At 55.0% G+C, this 19,130-nt stretch overlaps 9 protein-coding genes across 9 annotated transcripts; 4 read left to right on the top strand and 5 right to left on the bottom strand.

The window, feature by feature from the left end:
- Nucleotides 1–721: 721 nt before the first annotated feature.
- E0L32_001772 (uncharacterized protein) lies at nt 722–2,116 on the bottom strand (the record flags this gene model as incomplete). Its single annotated transcript, XM_031135887.1, has 1 exon — nt 722–2,116. One exon carries the CDS (start codon nt 2,114–2,116, stop codon nt 722–724), a length of 1,395 nt encoding a protein of 464 aa, XP_030989908.1.
- Nucleotides 2,117–2,791: 675 nt separating this feature from the next.
- Nucleotides 2,792–3,526, top strand: E0L32_001771 (uncharacterized protein; the record flags this gene model as incomplete). Its single annotated transcript, XM_031135886.1, has 3 exons — nt 2,792–2,809; nt 2,952–3,307; nt 3,364–3,526. The coding sequence occupies 3 exons, from the start codon at nt 2,792–2,794 to the stop codon at nt 3,524–3,526; spliced, it is 537 nt and encodes a 178-aa protein (XP_030989907.1).
- A 303-nt stretch (nt 3,527–3,829) lies between these two features.
- E0L32_001770 (uncharacterized protein) lies at nt 3,830–4,546 on the bottom strand (the record flags this gene model as incomplete). Its single annotated transcript, XM_031135885.1, has 2 exons — nt 3,830–4,273; nt 4,334–4,546. 2 exons carry the CDS (start codon nt 4,544–4,546, stop codon nt 3,830–3,832), a joined length of 657 nt encoding a protein of 218 aa, XP_030989906.1.
- A 438-nt stretch (nt 4,547–4,984) lies between these two features.
- On the top strand, nt 4,985–5,946 carry E0L32_001769 (uncharacterized protein; the record flags this gene model as incomplete). The annotated part of the gene is made up of 3 exons (XM_031135884.1): nt 4,985–5,076; nt 5,143–5,510; nt 5,582–5,946. The coding sequence occupies 3 exons, from the start codon at nt 4,985–4,987 to the stop codon at nt 5,944–5,946; spliced, it is 825 nt and encodes a 274-aa protein (XP_030989905.1).
- A 354-nt stretch (nt 5,947–6,300) lies between these two features.
- Nucleotides 6,301–6,794, bottom strand: E0L32_001768 (uncharacterized protein; the record flags this gene model as incomplete). The annotated part of the gene is made up of 2 exons (XM_031135883.1): nt 6,301–6,498; nt 6,609–6,794. The coding sequence occupies 2 exons, from the start codon at nt 6,792–6,794 to the stop codon at nt 6,301–6,303; spliced, it is 384 nt and encodes a 127-aa protein (XP_030989904.1).
- Nucleotides 6,795–7,387: 593 nt separating this feature from the next.
- E0L32_001767 (uncharacterized protein) lies at nt 7,388–8,147 on the bottom strand (the record flags this gene model as incomplete). Its single annotated transcript, XM_031135882.1, has 3 exons — nt 7,388–7,559; nt 7,622–7,748; nt 7,820–8,147. 3 exons carry the CDS (start codon nt 8,145–8,147, stop codon nt 7,388–7,390), a joined length of 627 nt encoding a protein of 208 aa, XP_030989903.1.
- Nucleotides 8,148–8,787: 640 nt separating this feature from the next.
- E0L32_001766 (uncharacterized protein) lies at nt 8,788–9,703 on the top strand (the record flags this gene model as incomplete). The annotated part of the gene is made up of 3 exons (XM_031135881.1): nt 8,788–8,831; nt 8,889–9,518; nt 9,619–9,703. The coding sequence occupies 3 exons, from the start codon at nt 8,788–8,790 to the stop codon at nt 9,701–9,703; spliced, it is 759 nt and encodes a 252-aa protein (XP_030989902.1).
- Nucleotides 9,704–10,004: 301 nt separating this feature from the next.
- On the bottom strand, nt 10,005–11,784 carry E0L32_001765 (uncharacterized protein; the record flags this gene model as incomplete). Its single annotated transcript, XM_031135880.1, has 2 exons — nt 10,005–10,790; nt 10,849–11,784. 2 exons carry the CDS (start codon nt 11,782–11,784, stop codon nt 10,005–10,007), a joined length of 1,722 nt encoding a protein of 573 aa, XP_030989901.1.
- Nucleotides 11,785–13,277: 1,493 nt separating this feature from the next.
- Nucleotides 13,278–17,570, top strand: E0L32_001764 (uncharacterized protein; the record flags this gene model as incomplete). The annotated part of the gene is made up of 4 exons (XM_031135879.1): nt 13,278–13,410; nt 13,545–16,054; nt 16,107–17,464; nt 17,531–17,570. The coding sequence occupies 4 exons, from the start codon at nt 13,278–13,280 to the stop codon at nt 17,568–17,570; spliced, it is 4,041 nt and encodes a 1,346-aa protein (XP_030989900.1).
- Between the last annotated feature and the right edge of the window lie 1,560 nt (nt 17,571–19,130).

Below are 19,130 nucleotides of genomic sequence, written 5' to 3'. Positions count from 1 at the left end.
GCTAATAAATGACATGAATCGACTGTCTCTGCCTAACGCACGCATCGCAAGCAACATACTTCGAAGTTAATTCATTTACTCTCAGTACTTCGTACACTATCACGGTCGACCTGGCCCTTTCCCACCTCTGAATCCGTCGCACCGCGTCAAGCTTTCCGTCCTGTCCTGCGACAACCACATGATTCACCCAGGAGCAAATTTTCAAAGTCCCAAGGTGTTCTTAACCTCCCCAGGCGGTTACAGGATGGGAAACCCTTTTTCTCGTGCTTTACAACGTGATCTGGAGAAGCCCTTTAGCCATCCGTGGAATGTGCACATATCATATTGATTGGCATTCCAAACGCACCAATCATCCTATCATAGGCCTCTGGAATGCCTCGTCTTTTTGGAAACAGACGCTGTCACGTAGTAATCAAACTCTTACGCATAAGCCAGGTGCGTATCTTCGTACAAAGGTATCGAGGGTCATCAAATTCATAGCGTTGCAATAACTGCAAGTTCATCATAGCCTATTGTACAAAACGCCATTTAAGAAATCATATCCGTACTGCTGTCTTCTACCACCGCTCAAAGCGCCTCACAGTCCAAGTCCTCGGGAAAGAAACTTAAATGAGAACACAACTCGAGAAGAAACATTGACGATGTTGGTACCCTCTCCTTCGCAGGTGCGTACCGAAGTGTAATATGCCTGTCTTCATGAACCGCGATCGAGAGGTGATGCTTAGAAGTTGATGTTGAGCTGGAACCCATCATCAACATCGTCGTTGACAGGCTCACCAGCCAAATTGCCGTCATCGTCCTCGTCGACATCAAAGATGGAGAGAAACTCGAGACGGCGCAAGTCGTCTTGCTCCGAGTCCTTCACCTGTCGCTGAGCAAAACGTGCAGGCGTGATAGTAGAGTCAGATCCGGAAGAGACGGTGCTGGAGCTTCTTGCGAAGGTACGTGTAGGGTTCGGCGCTTCCCTACGCCCGTGCAGCATAGACGACGTCGTTCGGCCCTTGTTGTATCCGAGGGTAGTTCTCGACGCTGCTGCACCTGTGGTCGCATCTGACACGGATGGCTTGGGAATAGTAGGTCGAGCAACCGGCTTCCTGCTGTTTTGCAGGAAGGATAGAGGCCTCGTATTGACAGGCTTCACTGGCTTGGGCTGAAGGGCAGTGGTGGGCTTCGAAGCCATTGATAGAGCGGACGCCGCTTTTCTGGCGGCGATGGTCCCAGGAGGCTTCGTCGCGGTCTGATGCACTACCTTGCTTCCTGCTGCCGCCCCGGTAGTACTCTGCTTCTTCTTCAGGAAATCCTTGCTGCCGGGTATATCGCCAATGGTCCAGTCAAACTCATCCATGTCCTTCTGGATCTGATCGTCTAGGTTCTTGAAAGCTCGTTGTTGCTGCTCGATGAATTGCCGCTCTTTGAGGGACATGCCGTCCTCCCCAATGGGGTTGTAGTAGTATTGGTAGTACCCCTTGAGCCTGTTCTCGGGCTTCAGTCCATCGAATGTCAATACTCCATCAGGGAAGACGTCAGACTGATATGGTGCCTCTCTTGGCCGGGGCGGCGTGTATTCAATGTCTTCCTCATCCCCCAGAGGGCCATTCTTGTCATTGTGCACCTCCAGTCTGAATGATTCGGTTTGGGGTGACTTGATACGCGGCCGGCGAGCAGTGCTCCTTGGCTCCTGCGTCTTCTCAAATTCACGAACCAAGCCTTTCACGCCTCCAGCCTGAACCGTCCCAGTTTTGGCATTGGTCGTTCTGTTTCCGAGAGGTGCGCGTGCTGTTCGAGGTTCTACGGGTAAAGGGTCAGCTGAGTTGTCCTCGACACATATAAGACTCGGTCGACTCATCCAGGACTTCTTACCCATCGGAGTCAAAAGATTAGACTTGTCCAGGCCTTTCCCCTTGCCAATCGTCCTGACATTTTCGTTGCCACCCTTCGCAGTCAACACGCTCTTCCCTCCAAGCCCCCGAGTTGCATTCTCATCATTCAGGGGCACCTTTAACGGAGTCTTGGGAAATCGAGCTCCAGGTGTTTTGGGCTGTAATTGCTGTTGCTTATTGTTGGCCGCAGCGTGATGGGCAAACACCCGATTTTCTTGATCGTGTGCCGCGAGCATTGTTGCGTAGGTACTGATGCTGTAAGATTGTTGATTCACGACATCGATTGACTGCGGCCAGGGTATTCAGAGAAGTTGGATAGGAGGGTCGACGTTGGCAGGTACGCCGGTTTTCTCGTGTTGATTGGCGATCTTCTTTTGTTGAGCTAGGTTCTTTCGCGTTCTTAATTAACACGACATGGGGTGGTTGCTGGCAGGGGGTTCGTCAGCGCAGCTATCTGGAGGCAGAAGTCTATTGACCAGGCCTCCTACCTATGGGAGAGCTCGGGAATGAAGTTGGCGGGGCAACGGGGTGTAGCTTCTGAAACCTGACCCAAATAGGCTGCGTTTGTGCTGTAGCAACACCCCACCACCGCCTCTTTTGGGGAAGAGCGCCCATCCTTGCAGGCGTGCTGATCACACAGCGTCCCCGCCGCAAGTCCCTCAACTTGGCCCTCCCTCCCTTTCCAGCGAATCGGTCCTTGCGAGGGGCATTTTGCATTGCACACGTCCTCAACACCCACTCACGCACACCCTCCCCCTTCTTCTCCGAGCCCTTTCCCCAAGAAGACCACTTTCTCTGTCGCATTCCACCTGGACAAGAGGAATCCAAATCCCTCTCTACCATCGACCTAAAACCTCTGACCTTTGACGCCTCCGAATACCGTACCTCACTAGTCACCATATCTACCCAAGATGGACCGCATTAAGGAGGTGAGCAAGGCAGCAATTGCACGACACCTTTGAAGTTGATACCCCACTTCCTCCGTCAACAACTTCCGGCCAACCCATCATTCGATGCCTTCTCGTCGTTCAAAGGCGGACTATATGCTGATCACGATGTGCTGGATTACAGAAAATGAACCAGCTCCGCCTGGAGGCTGATGAGGCCACGGGCAAGGTCGAAGAGCTCCAGAGCAAGGTCAAGGTGCTGGAGCAGGAGAACCTTTCCAAGGAGCAGGAGATCACCTCGTTGCAGCACAAGAACAACCTCCTCGAGACCGAGGTTGAGAAGCTTGAGACTGCCATCAAGGACTTCAAGAAGGCCGCCGATGAGGGCCAGCAGCACGGCACCCAGAACGAGACCCTCTCCCGGAGGCTGCAGCTGCTCGAGGAGGAGGCCGAGGAGGCCGACAAGACCCTTCGTGAGGCCAACGAGAAGTACGTCACTCATCCACGCAAACCACCTGCTTTCGCCCAGCACATTGCCAAGTTTCCCATCTCTACCAAAGGTGAATGCTCGCTAACTCCAAGCCCCCTATCCACAGGCTCCGACAGACTGACGTCAAGGCCGGCCATTTCGAGCGTAAAGTGCAAGCCCTCGAGGCCGAACGCGACCAGTGGGAGTCAAAGTACGAGGAGATGGCCAAGAAGCACAGCCAGCTCCAGGGCGAGCTCGATGCACTACAACTCGAGATCGGCAACATCTGAACGGGCCACGCGGCTTCGAGTCTCTCCTGGTGCGGTGCTGACAGGTTCTACGATGTCGAGTGGAGGAGCCAGTTCCTTGTGCACATTCTCTGCATTCTTGAGTTACGGCAAACAACCGCTAGCTCGATGCCCCATGAACAAAGTCATGATTTGATGTCAAATAGTCGAAGAAGGCTTGTGATCTTTTACTCGTGAGATCCGAGGTGTCTCTTCCCAATTATAATAGAAGTCCTATTCGCTTGCCTGTTGCCATGTGGGAGACCCGGCCTCTATTTGTACCGCCTGCGGCCAAATGCTTGTCCTCTATCTGCTGTATTTTGCCTTTTTGGCCTTTTGTTTGCGGTCGGCTATTTGTCTCTCGAATTTCGTCTCGTATGTAAACTTCTTTTTCTTTTTCTTTGGCCGCTCCTTTTTGTCCTTGTTGGCGGCGTCACCTTCCTCCATGGCTTTCTTGCTCTGTGCTTCCCTTTCCCGTCTTTCCGCTTCTTCCAATGGTTTGTGTAGACCCTCACGATCTACACTGACCGACTCCACAGTAACTGTCGTGTACAAGTCTTCATCAATGTATTCCTGTTGTTGATCAACAGGCTCGAGCGCTGGGCTGTCCTCAAAGCCGTCCCATGCCTCGTCCTCTGTGCCATCTTCTGAGTCCCCGTCGTCGTCCTGGCCTGCCTGCTCTGCCTGCTTCAGCAAGTCCTGAACCTGCTTCACATGCTCTTCCATAGCCTGTTGCCGCTCCTCTCTGAGCTGAAAACATTGGTGTCAGTATAACTTTGGCTGGAGAGACAGTCGTTCACGGCCTCATACCTGTTTCCGCATCTCTATCCTCTCCTGCCTCGCCTTCTCGGCGGCAATCTCTTGCGCATGTTTTTGCCTCTGCACCTTGCGCTTGTGGAACCCAGTGAGGTACTCGGCGCGAGCATCGCGGTCGAAGGAGATTTCTTCTATGTTGTGGGCTACCTTCCTCTTCTTGTTTGGTGGAGGAAGGAGGCTCTTCTTGGCTCTCGGTTGCTTGAACATCTCGATATCGTGAAGGAGAAAGTCGGGACAGGATCAGGCGCTTAGGGTGTATCGGGTAAAGAGAACAGCCAGACCTCTAATTGAGGACGGGGCATTTGAAGGCATTACGAAAAATCTCCAGCTACCTTTATCTGATAAGAAGCTTATCGGAAGAGGCGGCTGATATCAATGTTTAGTGAGTGCCAGTGCTGGTAGTCCACATTTTTAGCAGTACGGTCAGGCCAAAACGCCGCCTGTTGGCCCTCCAAACAGGTCCCGTTACAAGGGAAAACGGAACTTTACTGGGGTGAGGCGCGCCGCCTTTACACTAGCTGCATCATCATCAAGGCAGCTCCCAGCATTGAAGCTTGGTGTCCCTTATCCAACCCCGACAGAGAAGCTCCCTCTCACATCGTCCATCGCCGAAGACAGCGTACAGCGGACACGACATTTTGCAAGATGCGCGCATCAATAGCTACTGGCCTCCTGGCCGTCGCTTCTGCCAATGCATTCTCCGACTCGTCGCCCTTTTTGCTATTCTCTACCTCTGAGTAAATGAACCTGCACCCATCCTCCACGCTGGATGTACCTACTAAACCACTTCTCTCTCCACATAGATTTACGAAACCGGATGACGTCCAACTCCAAAGCACTGCGCGCGTACTTGCCTCTGCGAGAGACATCCTCAGCACATGCCCGACCAGTCGCTACCTGCTTGTGTCGCAGCCTACCGTTCATGCGAGCGACCTGACGGGTCCTAGCGGCTGCCAGTCGCCCAGCCTCTGCCGAGCGCTCGAGGGCAAGGACGTCAAGGGCCGGTTCAGCGTGGCGGAGATTCTAGGTGGAGATCTGGCCTTTGGCGACTTCTCCAAGCATATCAAGGATTCGTGCCAGTCCAAGGGACGTGTGGCCAAGATCGAGGAGCGACTGCTCCCTGCCCTGCCATCAGAGCAGCCCAGACGGGCAGAGGTGCTGGCGGAGAACGGTATGTACTTTTCGACGTATTTGCAGTGGTGTGGCAAACCTCGGACGTCTGTGGCTAACACGTACCGGTAGACCTTGAGTTGGCCAGCTTCTTCGACACTACCCAGGCCGACGGAGATTACACCGTCGTCTACTTCTCCAACCCCCATGAGGCCAAGTCGTATGAGGCCGAGTTTGCCGATGGGCGCCGCGTTGAGCTGAAGCGCAATGTTGGCACCTTTATGGAGAGCAGGCAGCAGAAGGGCAATCAGACGGACCCCAGGCCTCTGTTTGAGAAGTACCAATTCTTCACCCCTGGAATCTTTATGGGCCTGTTGGCTTTCCTCCTCATCCTCACCATCATGTACGTCGGCCTCTCGGCACTAGGAAGCCTTCAGATTCCGTATGGGGCTTTTGAGAAGGACATGGGACCCGCTGCGCAGAAGAAGCAACAGTAAATGAGGCTGGAGCCTGCAAGGACAAACTGGTTATCACGATGGCTCACTCACCAGGAGTGGTTCTGTAAACATATTCACTAGATAGGAGTTCACGGTGGCATTTGTTTAATGGCAATCAATTGTTTAATCTGGCAACCTCCCAGTTTCAGAAATTTTCAGAGTGAGACCCAACTGTGAGATGGTATAACGGTGCAACAAAAACAACAACGATGCAGATGCTTTTTGGAACCTCTTTTCTCCTCGAATGATGAAAACCGTATAAACTCCGTAGAACCCAAATAACATAGCCGACAGGCATGCCGAATGATACTATCCCCCGGTACGGCGTGGCCTGAGCGCCGCAATGCTCATTGCTCATACTAGATGACTTGGCAAGAGAAAGTTGGCAATGCCCTCACGGATGCCGTACTCGTGCCCGCAGTTGGCGCACACCAGCTTGCCCTCCATAATCTGCGTCTCTATGAGCAAGTTGTGCAGTTCTTTGAGCATCGTCTCATTCGCCTCCAGTTCCTCCACAGTCGGTGGCTGCTCAGGCAAGTCCGGGAAGCCGAGCTGGTTCGTCTCAGTTAGCACGGACAGATCGCAAAACAGAAGCAGCTAATCTTCAACCAGGCAAGAGGATCCATCATGAGGGTTGTTGAAGCACTGGAAATATCCCATACCTCTGTGGAAGTTGTCCGCAGCGCCTTCCAGTCTATGCGCGGCAGAACATTGACCAGGAGCTGGGGATTGAGCTCAACGTCGTCGTGGGCGAGCTCAGCATCCTTGGGGTGGAGAGGGAACGAATCTGACGAGGCTTTGCAAGCCTTGACAGCGCAAGAAAGGAAATTCAAGCTGAGGATCTTCATGTTGAATTAATTTCGACTGTCCACAATGGCAGTAGCATGCAGAAATGTCGGTTGCTGGCGGGGTTATCGCATGGTGATGATATCTTATCGCAGATAAATTTTGAAGCTTGAAAATATCTCCACGTGATGTGTGTTGTAAGTGCGAACCATGGTGTTGCTCGACTTGTTCAGGTAACTATTCTCCGCACATCCCCAGCTCGGCTTTCACAGAATTACAAAACTTGCAGATGGTATATGTTCAGGCATGAATGCAATTGTATTTCCGCGAGGTTTTTAATTGGCCCGGGAAGCCAACGTCTTCTCATAGAGTAGCTCATCCCTCATCTCCCTCTGCCTCGACACCCGCAAGTAAATGGCGATAACAGCCAGGATAATACCAAAGAGGAATGCCTTTTGGAAGACAGACCACTCTGCAGAGTGAACAGCTTTGGAAAAGGGGTTTTTCTCGCTGTTATACCCCGCGCTCCAGTCCGAAGAGCCGTGTTCAGCTGAGAGGCGCACCACAAATCAGCAACCTAGTGGTAAATAGCAAGGCGAGCGGGCGATAAAGAGGTGTAGAGGTAGATTGTGTTTGAGGTAGTGGGTGACTACTTCTAGAGTTCCACATGGATACCTTCTGGGGGGACCTCCAGCTCGCCGCTCTTGACAATCTTCACGGGCTTTGTCGGGCGATCGCCGGAGGACTTGTCGACGTTTTGGATCTTGTCAACAATGTCGTATCCCTCGAGGACCTCGCCGAAGACGACGTGGCGGCCATCCAGCCATCTATAGGAAGACGAAGATATCAGTACTCAGGGCACCATATGCAAGGTAATCAGTAGACTTACGAGGTAATAACAGTGGTGATGAAGAACTGCGAGCCGTTGGTGTCCTTTCCAGCGTTGGCCATGGACAGGAGACCCTTCTTGGAGTGCTTGAGCTTGAAGTTCTCGTCCTCGAAGCGGTCGCCGTAGACTGCAGGTGCGCGCGGGTTAGTCATGGTCTCCGGCAGTCGGTTACCATCATTAGCACAAATCATCACTTACTGGACTTGCCACCAGTACCATCGCCCTTGGTGAAATCACCGCCCTGGATCATGAAGTCCTTGATGACACGGTGGAAGGTAGAGCCCTCGTAGCCGAAGCCCTTCTCGCCTGTAGCAAGGGCACGGAAGTTCTCGACGGTCTTGGGGACGGTCTTGCCGTACAGACCGATGACGACACGGCCCATGCTCTCGTCACCATGCTCAATGTCGAAGTAGACCTTGTGTGTGATCTTGGGGCCCTTGGCAGCCTCAGCGTGGCGGGAGAAGAGCACCAAGCTCAGCCCGAGCAAGAGGGCGGCGGAGACGAAGAGCCTCCGAAAGTTGAGCATTGTGAATGGAAAATGTATCCAGTCGATGGATACTTTTTGAACGAAAAGGGAATTGAGGACTCCTCGATGAATCGATCCTCGGGTTTTAACGAGAATCAATGGTCAAGAGAGGAAGAGAGAAGGGAGGATTGAAGTGGTCCAGATATGGTGCAGCTCCCGGTTGAAGCTACGTTTCACAACGACCACCTGCCGTCGCAGGGACGCTGGCGAATGCCCCGCCGCCACCTGCGAGCCCCAGCAACGTGAGCCAACCGTGCCAACCTCAATTCATTGAGCCCTGTCTGGAGTGCGGATCAGAGGCGCCGCGGGAGGACCAGGGGCAGCACTTGAGCCAACCAATTGGATCCCGCCCTCATCTGGCCACGTCGAATCCGCGCAGCCTCAAGACTCATCAGTGGAGTCTGCTGCGGCTAGTTTCACCCCCAAATCCGGGCAAACCACACCCTGTGATCAGCTATCCACGTACGTACCTACAATCAGATACAGCATCCAGCTCTCGATGCAGCTACATCCATGTGCTAGGCTACGACATAAGACACAAAGCAACAACTCAACTTTGACCGCCACCTCTCCAGTGCCTGCGATGGGCCGATATACATCACGATATACATGAGCTTGGAACCCAGCTACTTCGAGGATGATGTCCTCCAACACTGAGGAGGACCCGTTCCTCCAAGTACAACAGTAGGTGCAGACCTCCCCATCAAGAATTCTGCGGCTTGCTAAACGTCATCCTCTCAGAGATGTCCTCGCGCAATTATCATCCACACGGCCTCTTTTCTCCTCGTACCTCCGCATCCGCTCCCTGACGAACACAGCGACGTCGCCAGAACTGGCCTCGGCCCGGTCAGACCTCGAGTCGGCACTCTCATCGCTGGGGGAGGACCTAGCCGACCTCGTCGAATCCGTGAGAGCCGTCGAGTCGGACCCGTCGCAATTTGGGCTCGATGCCGGCGAGGTGGCGCGCCGCAAGCGCCTCGTGCAGGAGGTCGGCGGCGAGATCGAGGACATGCGCGACGAGCTGGCCAAGAGGATCGATAGCTCCGCCGCCGGCGCCGGCAAGGGCAAAGGCTCGTCCTCCGGCGCCGGCGGGACTTCGGACCTGCCTGACCCCAACGCCTTTGCCATCGCCGACGGTGAGGGCGAGGGCGATGATGACGACTACGCCGCGTTCGAGCAGCAGCAGCAGGTGCAGATGATGCGCGAGCAGGACCAGCACCTCGACGGCGTGTTCCAGACGGTGGGCAACCTGCGCAGGCAGGCGGACGACATGGGCCGCGAGCTGGAGGAGCAGCGCGAGATGCTCGAGGTGACGGACAACCTGGCCGACAGGGTCGGCGGCAGGTTGCAGACGGGCATGCAGAAGCTGCAGTATGTCATTCGGAAGAACGAGGACAGGTGGAGCAGTTGTTGCATCGGCGTTCTGATCATGGTTCTAATTATCTTGCTCGTCTTGCTTCTGATCTTATAGCCAAGGGGCATGGCATTCATTTGGCGATGGCAACCTTTCCTTGCATCGCGCGGAGTTCACATTGGTCAGTGGAGCACTCGATTAGGGCTTGGTAGACGCGACGTGCTTCTCAAGATATTGTAGATTGTTCTGGGCTTTGAGCCAGATATATAATAGTACATTCCCCCTTTCTAGAAATCGAGGAAGTTGGAACGCATGGTGTTGTACCAACCCGGCTTGTTTTGACGTCGCAAACCGATCCTCTGGCCTAGTGCGTTAAGCCCGTCGTGAGCTTGTCTATAAGTTCATGTCCGTAAATTGTGCGCCTGAACGCCCGATCTATGCTTGTTTCCATGATTGCAGGTCTACCTACTGCGTGCCACCACCAAGCATTGCTCCCAGGGCGATCAAATCTGATCCAGTCGTAAGCCTGTTTCCATCCGTAAGCTGGTCGCGACCACAGGTAGGGCATCGCGAGCCGAGCTCTTTTCTGGTATCCTGGCCGGGAAGTCGATAAGGGCGCAGCGTAAGGCCGCGACGGCGGCGGTGCCGTAGCAGAGCATGAATTTCTGTTCGTAATTGGCGATCATCGCCTTCAGGACGTAGCACTGTGTCTTGGAGATCTCCTCCGTGGGCGTGTTGATGATCCTAGCCATTGCCGTCCAGTAGACTGATGGCGGCCATGGGTTCTTCTTGGCTTTTGCCTTGGAGAAATCGCGGAGGGTCAGCGCCGCGAAGCCCGCGCCGAGGCCCGTCATGCGATCGCCGTGGACCTGCTCGGGAATCCATTGTCCGCCTTCCTTCCTCCAACCGACTCGCAGCCTGGCCTGCTCCATCTTGTCGTTGCCCCTGAATCCAAAGAGAACCGGGCAGACGACACGGTATTTGGCGATCAGCATGTCAATCAATGACTTGCCTCGCCAGAGAAACTCCACATCGGAGAAGATCTTGGCAGCTACCATGCCAATGGCATCGGCCTGTTTGGGGTTGGCGCTGGCCTCGTTGATGAATTGAGATATGACAGCTTTGCAAAAGATGTTCATGAGGTAAAGGAAAAGCGACGAGCGCTGTGGTTCGTTTGTCTCCCCGGGGACCGGAGCCCTGGACTCTAGCACGAACATGCCTGGGTCGATGAGCTGACTTTGGACCTGGTTCCTGAGTGCTTCTCGCAGTAGTTCTACGATCTTGGCAATCTATAACGTTCATTAGCTAATGGTTTCGACATGCTGGGGAGTGGTCGAGATCACATACCGGTGTTTCGTTGGCCCTGGCACCGCCCGCAACGAATTGGCCAGTTGATTTCCTAATTTCACGGCGCATGTCGCCCATCCGCTTCTTTAGATGGGGATTCGTCTTTGCTTGCTCCGTCATGGATTTGCGGAGTTCTTTGAGATTCTTGTGTACTTCAATGTGGCGATCTGAGGCAGGCTGCCTTGGACCTGGGGCCTGGGTAGGGGTTGGAACACCATTGGCCTGGGAGAAAGGCGAACCCGTCGCGGCAGCTGACTGAGCGACCGCAGATATACTGGGCTTTGGTTGTGGGGCTGCGAATGGTGAGGCTTTCTGCACCTGGGAAGAGGCCTGGTTGCTCGAGGGAGTGGGTGCGCCGAACGGAGACGAGGCAGCGGGTGTTGGCCCGAACAGAGACGTCTTTGCGCCCTGCGTTGCAGATGTGGCTGGAGCTGGTTTCTGCGCTGCGAGGCCATTCAATGAATTTGATTTTGCCGTCTCGGGTTGCGAGGTTTGACTCGCTGGCGCAGTGATTGCAAGGGCGGCGGCTTGTTGGTCCTTGGAAGCTGTCGCTTGAGCTGCCGGTGCTTTCGGAGATGGTGGCGGCGGCGCTGGTTTCGGAACCTGCTTCGCCTTCAATGCCTGCAGTTCCGCCTCTTTGCGCGCGATTTCGGCTTCCTTAGCCAAACGCTGGCGTTCCCTGGCTTGTTCTTCTTCTATCCTCTTGAGCTCGAGCTCGCGCTCGTGCGCGTTGAGGGCGTCGATCGCCGTCCGCCGGATCCGCTCATGCTCGCGCTCTGCTTCTTCGAACCCTCTCCGATGCGCCTCTTCCGAGTTCCGAGTATCGAGGAGAAAATCGGACAGTTGCGCTCGTATGGGCAGATTGAGGCTCTGCCTTGAGCTCCGTGAGCTGCGAAGGGCTCGAGAGTCTCGGGCTGGAGGTGACGAGCTCGCCATCTGTGGTGTGAGATATGGGCTAATCACAAATGCATGCTTGCAGCCAGAGGGAGGAGTCTGTGATGTGATCCAGATGTGTCTGGAATCAGCGATCTTTGCGTGTTGAATGAAGACCGGAAGGAGGTGGATGTTAGACAGTCTTCAGTATGTTGTGGTGTGTACATGGAAATTGCGGCTCCCACGTGTGACAATCAAGTACCGAGTTCAGCGACTGCTTGTAAAAAAAATAGCCGTGTAACTACAGGACTGTTTAGGTGGTGAAGCGACGTCAATACTGCCGGGCGGTAAAACGCGACACTGGGGCGATACTCGGTACAAAACGAACAAGTCGGGGCTGGGTAGTGCAGGTGAATACAGGTATTGTCCAAGTCCTCTAAGGCGTACCTAATAAGCGTCGACGAAAGCCCGTATTCCTCGTTGAGTGGAGCTTCCCTTTACCTCTAAAAGTAGCCCGCCCGCTGCCGCCGTCACTACCTAGTCCATCACGGGTCAGTCCTCCAGTGGAGTTTCCAGGCCTTTTGAAGCCCGCTGCAAACAGATGGAGTTGAAGCTGCAGGGTAGGTAAGGGAACTGGAAACATACGCCGTGCGTTCTGTAGGGGTGTGAAGCTCAGCTGGGCAGAAAACGGCATGGCTCACGTTTCTATTGTCAAGAGATTCCCCCTCTTCTTCTCCCCAAAACGTGTAAAAGTGGGAATTGAAGGCAGAGGACGAAAGGTACTTGGGACCTACCGCTGCCTCAGAGTCTCCTCGCCTCCCCCTAACACCAGGCCTCAACCGTCGCCAATCCCGGTCGCATTGGGCTCGCTTGGTCCCCCAAAGGTACCTGGGCCCCCCACCATGGTACCCTGTCTAGTGCTCCCAGTTTGGACTCAGCCAACCACCTGTGGGCACCTTGGAAGTACACACGCAACTGTAATGTGGCCTGGAGCTGGTGGTCATGCATGCTACAGAGCTACCCAGGTTTGGTAGGCAGGTACTTTGGCCGCTTGGCGAGCTGGGGCAACACACTGGAACCAAGAGCAGTGCTGGAGCAGCACCAGAGCACCGAAGCACCAGCACCGAAGCACTTGGAGAGCAGCACCACCTTCTTTCTTGTCTCTCGTCTTCCATCATCATCAATCGTATTCGCCCTTACCCTTCTCCTCCTCTTCACACACACAACCCACAACTCTCTCCTCTCCTTTCGTCTGCTGTCCTGCCTACCATCTTTCCAATCTCCAAATCACCACCGTCTCTGCTATTCCAGCTCGTCTTCAGTACTTGCACGTTCCCTTTCCGATCAAAGCAAAGCGTCCAGATCATCATCACCCTTTTCCAACGCTCTCTCCTTTCGTACCCTCCTTGACATCACTTTGGACGTCGTCATCGTCGCCTGGTTCGTGATACCGCATCATCCAACAGCGATTCAAGCTCTCCGACCCACGAAAGAAACCCCATCACACACACACCAAGCTTGTCTCCCCATTGTCAGGCAGTTTTTGCTAGCTTGTCATGGAGCAGCAACAACAGCAGCCTCCTCCTACGGGGGGCGTCCCCGGTCCTGCTGGCCGACGGCTTCACATCGCCCATCGTCGCAGTCCTTCAGAGCTCACTCCCTTGATGAGCATGTTTGCCAACCCCAACAGTAAGCTTCTTGTTGATAGTTTTTCTCTGCTTCTACCCCCTGCTGGCTCGTCACCGTGTGATTTTCCATCCTTCACAGAGCTCGCCGTCGTCTCGGCCTTGGCAACCGTTGATACTAACCTTTTCCTCTTCTAGTGGAGCAGCTTGCCATCCAGCAACAGATCGAACTCCTACAGCAGCAACAGCAACAGATCCAGGCGACTCAGCAGCAGTATGTCAACATGGGGATGCTACCCCCGGGCGGAGCGTTCAACCACCTCCAGCCTAACATGACCAACATGTCACCTCAGGCCGGTTTCCAATTCCCGAATCAGCTACCGCAGCAAAATGTTAACATGGCACCTCCGACCCAGCCAATGTCACATCGCCGTAATCAGTCGGCACTCCCGAACATGGGAATGGGCCCTCCCCCCGCCCCTTCTTCTGGAGCCTCTGGATCTGCCTTCGGTAATGTGGACAATGCTTCCGGCCACAACCGCGAGAACAGTAGCACCAGGGGCGGACGCGGCGGCGGTTCAGGTGGCGGTCATCAACGAAGGCACTCGTTGGCTCTGGCCGATGCCAAGAAGGCTGCTGAGATTGCGCAGCAAAAGCGTACCACCTCTGGCTTCCAGTTCCCCGGTCCCGGTGCCACTGGTGCCTCCGATAAGCCTGAGGACGAAGGTAGAGCCTCTTCTTCGCTCGCCGTCCCTGACAGTCAGCCGTCCCAGGGGTCAGGCCCCTCTCGAGGCCGCGGCGGAGCACATGGTAGAAGCCAGAGTATGGCTGTTGGTCGCGGTGGCGCCGCCCCGCGCGCCGGCGACGCAGGTGGCCACTCTGGTGATCTCCAGCGTCGTGGCGGCTCGACCGGGCATGCACGTACCGGCTCCCGTAACTTTGATGGAAACTGGAGGACCCAAAACCAGGGTCAAGACCAGAATGCTGGACAGCAGCAAAACTTCCAACCCGGTCATCGCTCCCGTCAATCCATGAGCAACCAGTCGTTCTCGAACATTGGAGCGTTCCAGTATCCAGGTCAGCCCCAGCTCGTGCAACTTCCAGGCCAGATGATGATTCCCGGAATGTTTCCCGGCCAACAACTTAACCCTATGCAGCTTAACCAGTTGCAGGCGCTTCAGGCTGCCCAGATGAACGGCCAGAACTTTGTTGGTCTTGGCGGCAGCCAGCACGCACCACAGCTCTCTGCCCAGCAGCCTCAGCAGCAACAGCGCAAGACGCTTTTCACTCCTTACCTGCCCCAGGCAACCCTCCCCGCTCTCCTTGGTGACGGGCAACTTGTCTCGGGCATCCTCCGTGTCAACAAGAAGAACCGTAGCGATGCTTATGTCTCGACTCAGGATGGTCTTCTTGATGCCGACATCTTTATCTGCGGTAGCAAAGATCGCAACCGTGCTCTGGAAGGAGACCTGGTTGCCGTCGAGCTGCTCGATGTTGACGAGGTGTGGTCCCAGAAGCGAGAGAAGGAAGAGAAGAAGAAACGGAAGGATATTACTGATACCCGTTCTGGCTCTACCAACGGCCAGAACAACAACGGCGACGAGAACAGCACCGCTGAGGGAGGCATTCGTCGTCGCGGCAGTCTGAGACAGCGACCAACTCAGAAAAAGAATGATGACGTTGAAGTGGAAGGTCAGAGCCTTCTGCTTGTTGAAGAAGAGGAGATCAATGATGAGCAGAAGCCTCTCTATGCTGGCCACATCGTGGCTGTCATCGAGCGTGTTGCTGGTCAGATGTTCTCTGGTACTCTTGGTCTGCTGCGCCCCAGCAGCCAGGCTACCAAGGAGAAGCAGGAGGCCGAGCGAGCTGCTCGGGATGGCGGCTCTCGTCATCAGGATAGCCGCCAACAGGAGAAGCCCAAGATCGTCTGGTTCAAGCCAACGGACAAGCGAGTGCCTCTCATTGCTATCCCAACCGAACAAGCACCCCGAGACTTTGTAGAGAAACACCAGGACTACGCCGATCGCATCTTTGTTGCATGCATCAAGCGTTGGCCGATCACCTCGCTCCATCCTTTCGGCACACTCGTTGAGCAGCTTGGAAGAATGGGCGACCTGAAGGTTGAGACTGATGCACTCCTTCGTGATAACAACTTCTCATCGGACGAGTTTTCCGATGCTGTCCTGAGAAGCGTTGGCCTTCAGGACTGGTCACTCGCTAAGGAGGACGAGACCGCGATCACTGCTCGTCGTGACTTCCGTGATGAGAAGACCTTCACTCTGGATCTGGATGGCTCTGCCGACCTGGGCAATGCCGTTCATGTCAAGACCCGACCGGATGGCAAGATCGAGATCGGTGTTCACGTTGCTGACGTCACTCACTTCGTCAAGCCAAACTCCCTGGTCGATCGCGAAGCGAAGAAGCGTGGTACTGCTGTGCACCTCGTCAACCGCACCTGCGCACTCCTGCCCCCGAAGCTGGCCACCGAGGTCTGCTCCCTGACGCCTGGACAGGAGCGTCTCACCGTCAGTGTGGTGTTCCAAGTCAACCCTCATAACGGCGCGGTTGCTGAAGGCGACACCTGGGTTGGCAAGACCGTCATTAAGAGCAACGGCAAGCTATCGCTGAAGGAGATCAACTCTGCTCTGTCTGGCGAGGGCAATTTCAAGCACGAAGCTGCAGCTCTCAAAGATATTCAAATTCTCAATGTACGTGACGCCGATCCACACCATCTGTTTTCCTCAACGCTGACTTTCGCAGGCCGTGTCACAGAAGTTCCGCGAAGCTCGTCTGGGCGCTGGAGGCGAGCCCATTGCGCCGCTACGCCTGCTCCAGCAGCTGGATGACGAGAACATTCCAATTGAGCACAACATATTTGACTCCACCACGGCTGTAGAGCTTGTGGAGGAGTTGATGCACAAGGCCAACGCCTATGTTGCCCAACGCCTCTCGCAAGCCCTCCCAGAGAAGGCTCTGCTGCGCCGGCAGACGGCACCCAACCCCCGCCGCCTCCAGACATTTGTCGAGCGCATGACTGCGCTAGGCTACGAGATGGACTCGTCCAGCAGCGGTGCTCTACAGAACAGCCTCTTCAAGGTCGACGATGTGGATATCAGGAAGGGCATGGAAACGCTCCTCCTGAAGACGATGCAGCGTGCCAAGTATTACATTGCCGGCAAGACCGCAAAGCACCTCTGGCCGCACTTCGCTCTGAACCTACCGCTCTACACCCACTTCACTAGCCCAACACGTCGCTACGCCGATATCATTGTTCACCGTCAGCTGGAGGCGGCCCTTTCCGAGGGCAAGATTGAATACACCGAGGACCTTGAGAACCTCGTCAAGACGGTCGAGTCTTGCAACACGAAGAAAGACTCGGCACAGAACGCCCAGGAACAGAGCGTTCATATCGAGTCTTGCCGTGATATGGACAAGAAGAAGCAGGAGACCAACGGAGATCTGATCAGTGAGGGCATTGTCATTTGTGTTTACGAGTCGGCCTTTGATGTTCTCATTCCGGAGTGGGGCTTTGAGAAGCGTGTCCATTGTGACCAGCTGCCGCTCAAGAAGGCCGAGTTCCGCAAGGAGAAGCGAATTTTGGAGCTGTACTGGGAGAAGGGTGTTCCCAGCTCCGCGTACGTGCCCGAGGACGAGCGCCCGAAGGCCGCTGCATCGCAGAGGATGTCGAACGCCCGGGCAGCAGCCCGCCAGGCCGAGGAGGCCGAACGGGCCAAGAAGGAACGCGAGGAGGCAACACGCAAGCAGACCGAGACTGGCACCATCTCGACTGATGACGTCGACGCATTGTTCGATGACGATGACGACAACGCGTCGGACATCACTGAGGCCATGGCCGGTGCCTCGTTGGCCGAGCGACCTACACAGAGCGTGCCCGGCTCTCCTGCTCGATCCAACTCGAATGCTCCAGGTCTCCTTCAGCGCACGAGGTCCGACTCCAAGGTCCCCATGGCGGAGGCTCCCGAGACGCTGCTCTCCAACAAGGAGAAGTACCTGAAGCTCTTCAAGCTGAGGGAGGAGGGAGGCGAGTACATTCAGGACGTGACGGAGATGGCAAGAGTGCCGGTCATTCTAAAGACGGATCTCACCAAGAGCCCACCGTAAGTCGCTTGACTCCTGGGCAGCACCCCCCTTTTGTGAAGCTGCGCATTCTAACAATTTACTAGGTGCTTGACCATCCGGTCCCTCAACCCGTATGCGCTCTAGAACCACGAGTGTGCCGAATTGCGAGCGTGGCGTCCCTCGAGAGACCGCGCGAGGAGCGCATGATATTCTTATCATTGATACGAGAAAAGAGGAAGTAATTGAAGGAGAAGAAGCTTGAGTATATGAGTAAAATCCATGGCAGATTGTCAGCATGCAGCCCACAAAACCGTAGCTTCGGGTATATCTTTGTCGATGGTCGATTGACCTCATCTGAGAACGACGAGGGAGCGCCGTCCAGAGCAATTAGTTATAACCAAGAGCAATTGAGAGTCCCGCGATATTCGTACCACACTGCTACTTGACTTTTACTTTGTTTTGGTCTGCATAGTTTTATTGACGTGAGCCACTCAATCATGTGAGCAACAAGCTGAATTCATCTATCCGGAGAGACCTGGGGGGTTGATCGACGTGCCGGAACAGGCTATTTGTTCTCCGAAGCGGCCTGATTGGGCGGTATGCCCTTTTCTCCCAAAGATCCGCCATCGTCCCGGCCGTCTGGAGCAAGAGCCCACGCGGCGTGTGGCTCTGCGGTAGTGGCGCTGTCGAAGAGATGGTTTCAGCATGCCATGGCTGCTGGCATGCGGGAGGGCTGGACTGCGAGCCGGGCGATCGACGGCACATCCAGCGTGGACGAGGCAGGTCGTGTTCGGGATGTGCGGATGTGGAATGCAGATCAAGAGGGGGGGGGGGAGTCTTGTTTTTCATAGGGCTACTCGGGTACTGTGAGGAGGGAGAGGGAGTGAGAGAGAGAGAAAGAGAGAGCATGTGTGCCTGCCTGTCGGGTCTCGGGAGCGGGAGGGTTGTGTGTGTGTGTGTGTGTGCATCTGACATGTTTCGCCTTGTCTACTCTGCTGGCTTGCGCAATCCCCATGTTCTCTGTCCCGGACGTTAGTTATGCCTAGGGGGGTCGATCATGTTTGGCCTCCGATAAAGCCAGCAGTCGATCTGGGACGGGGGGAGAACGGCTCAATGCATGACCCATTGCCATTGCGGGCACGTTCACTAATGGTTAATGTGTGCGCACTTCTGGAATAGAAGGTTGCGATAGCGAGGCCTTGCCTCGTCCTCGTGAGGACATTCACGGCAGTCAAAGTCCCGATGTATCATGACCCAGGGCAGGGAATAGTCGGCGGAGGTTCCTCTGCAGATCAACAGAGATACCATGAAGGGCCAGCTTGGAAGAAGAGACTCAATGCTACCCAACGAGTAGCCTTGCACGAGGGTCCGGTTTTCAGCCTCCTCGGATATCTATCTATCTATCTCGATCGACCAATCGCGACTAGGAAGCCTCAGATTTGAGTCCTTGCAGTGATGCCTCGTGGGGGAACTCTTCGGTTCACGAATGGTCCGTGGATACCACAGGCTCGGTCTCGGAGGCATCCGGCGGGAGGCGAAGAGGCCTCGCAAGTAGAAGTGGCTCTGCTTACTATTCTGTTCCAAAGTACTCTTATACGGAGTAGACAGAGGTGATCGGCGTCCCGAGATGGGATTGACTGCATGGTCATGGGCTCTCGTGAGGCGTATGGTCGAGCATCTGGGCCCTGTGGTGAACAACGACCG

This window comes from Thyridium curvatum (assembly GCF_004353045.1).
Source record: "Thyridium curvatum strain D216 chromosome Unknown NODE_7_length_750237_cov_83.650653, whole genome shotgun sequence".
Lineage (NCBI taxonomy): Eukaryota > Fungi > Ascomycota > Sordariomycetes > Thyridiales > Thyridiaceae > Thyridium > Thyridium curvatum.
The sequence above is the reverse complement of the archived record's forward strand: the minus strand, read 5'-3'. Positions and strand labels throughout refer to the sequence as shown.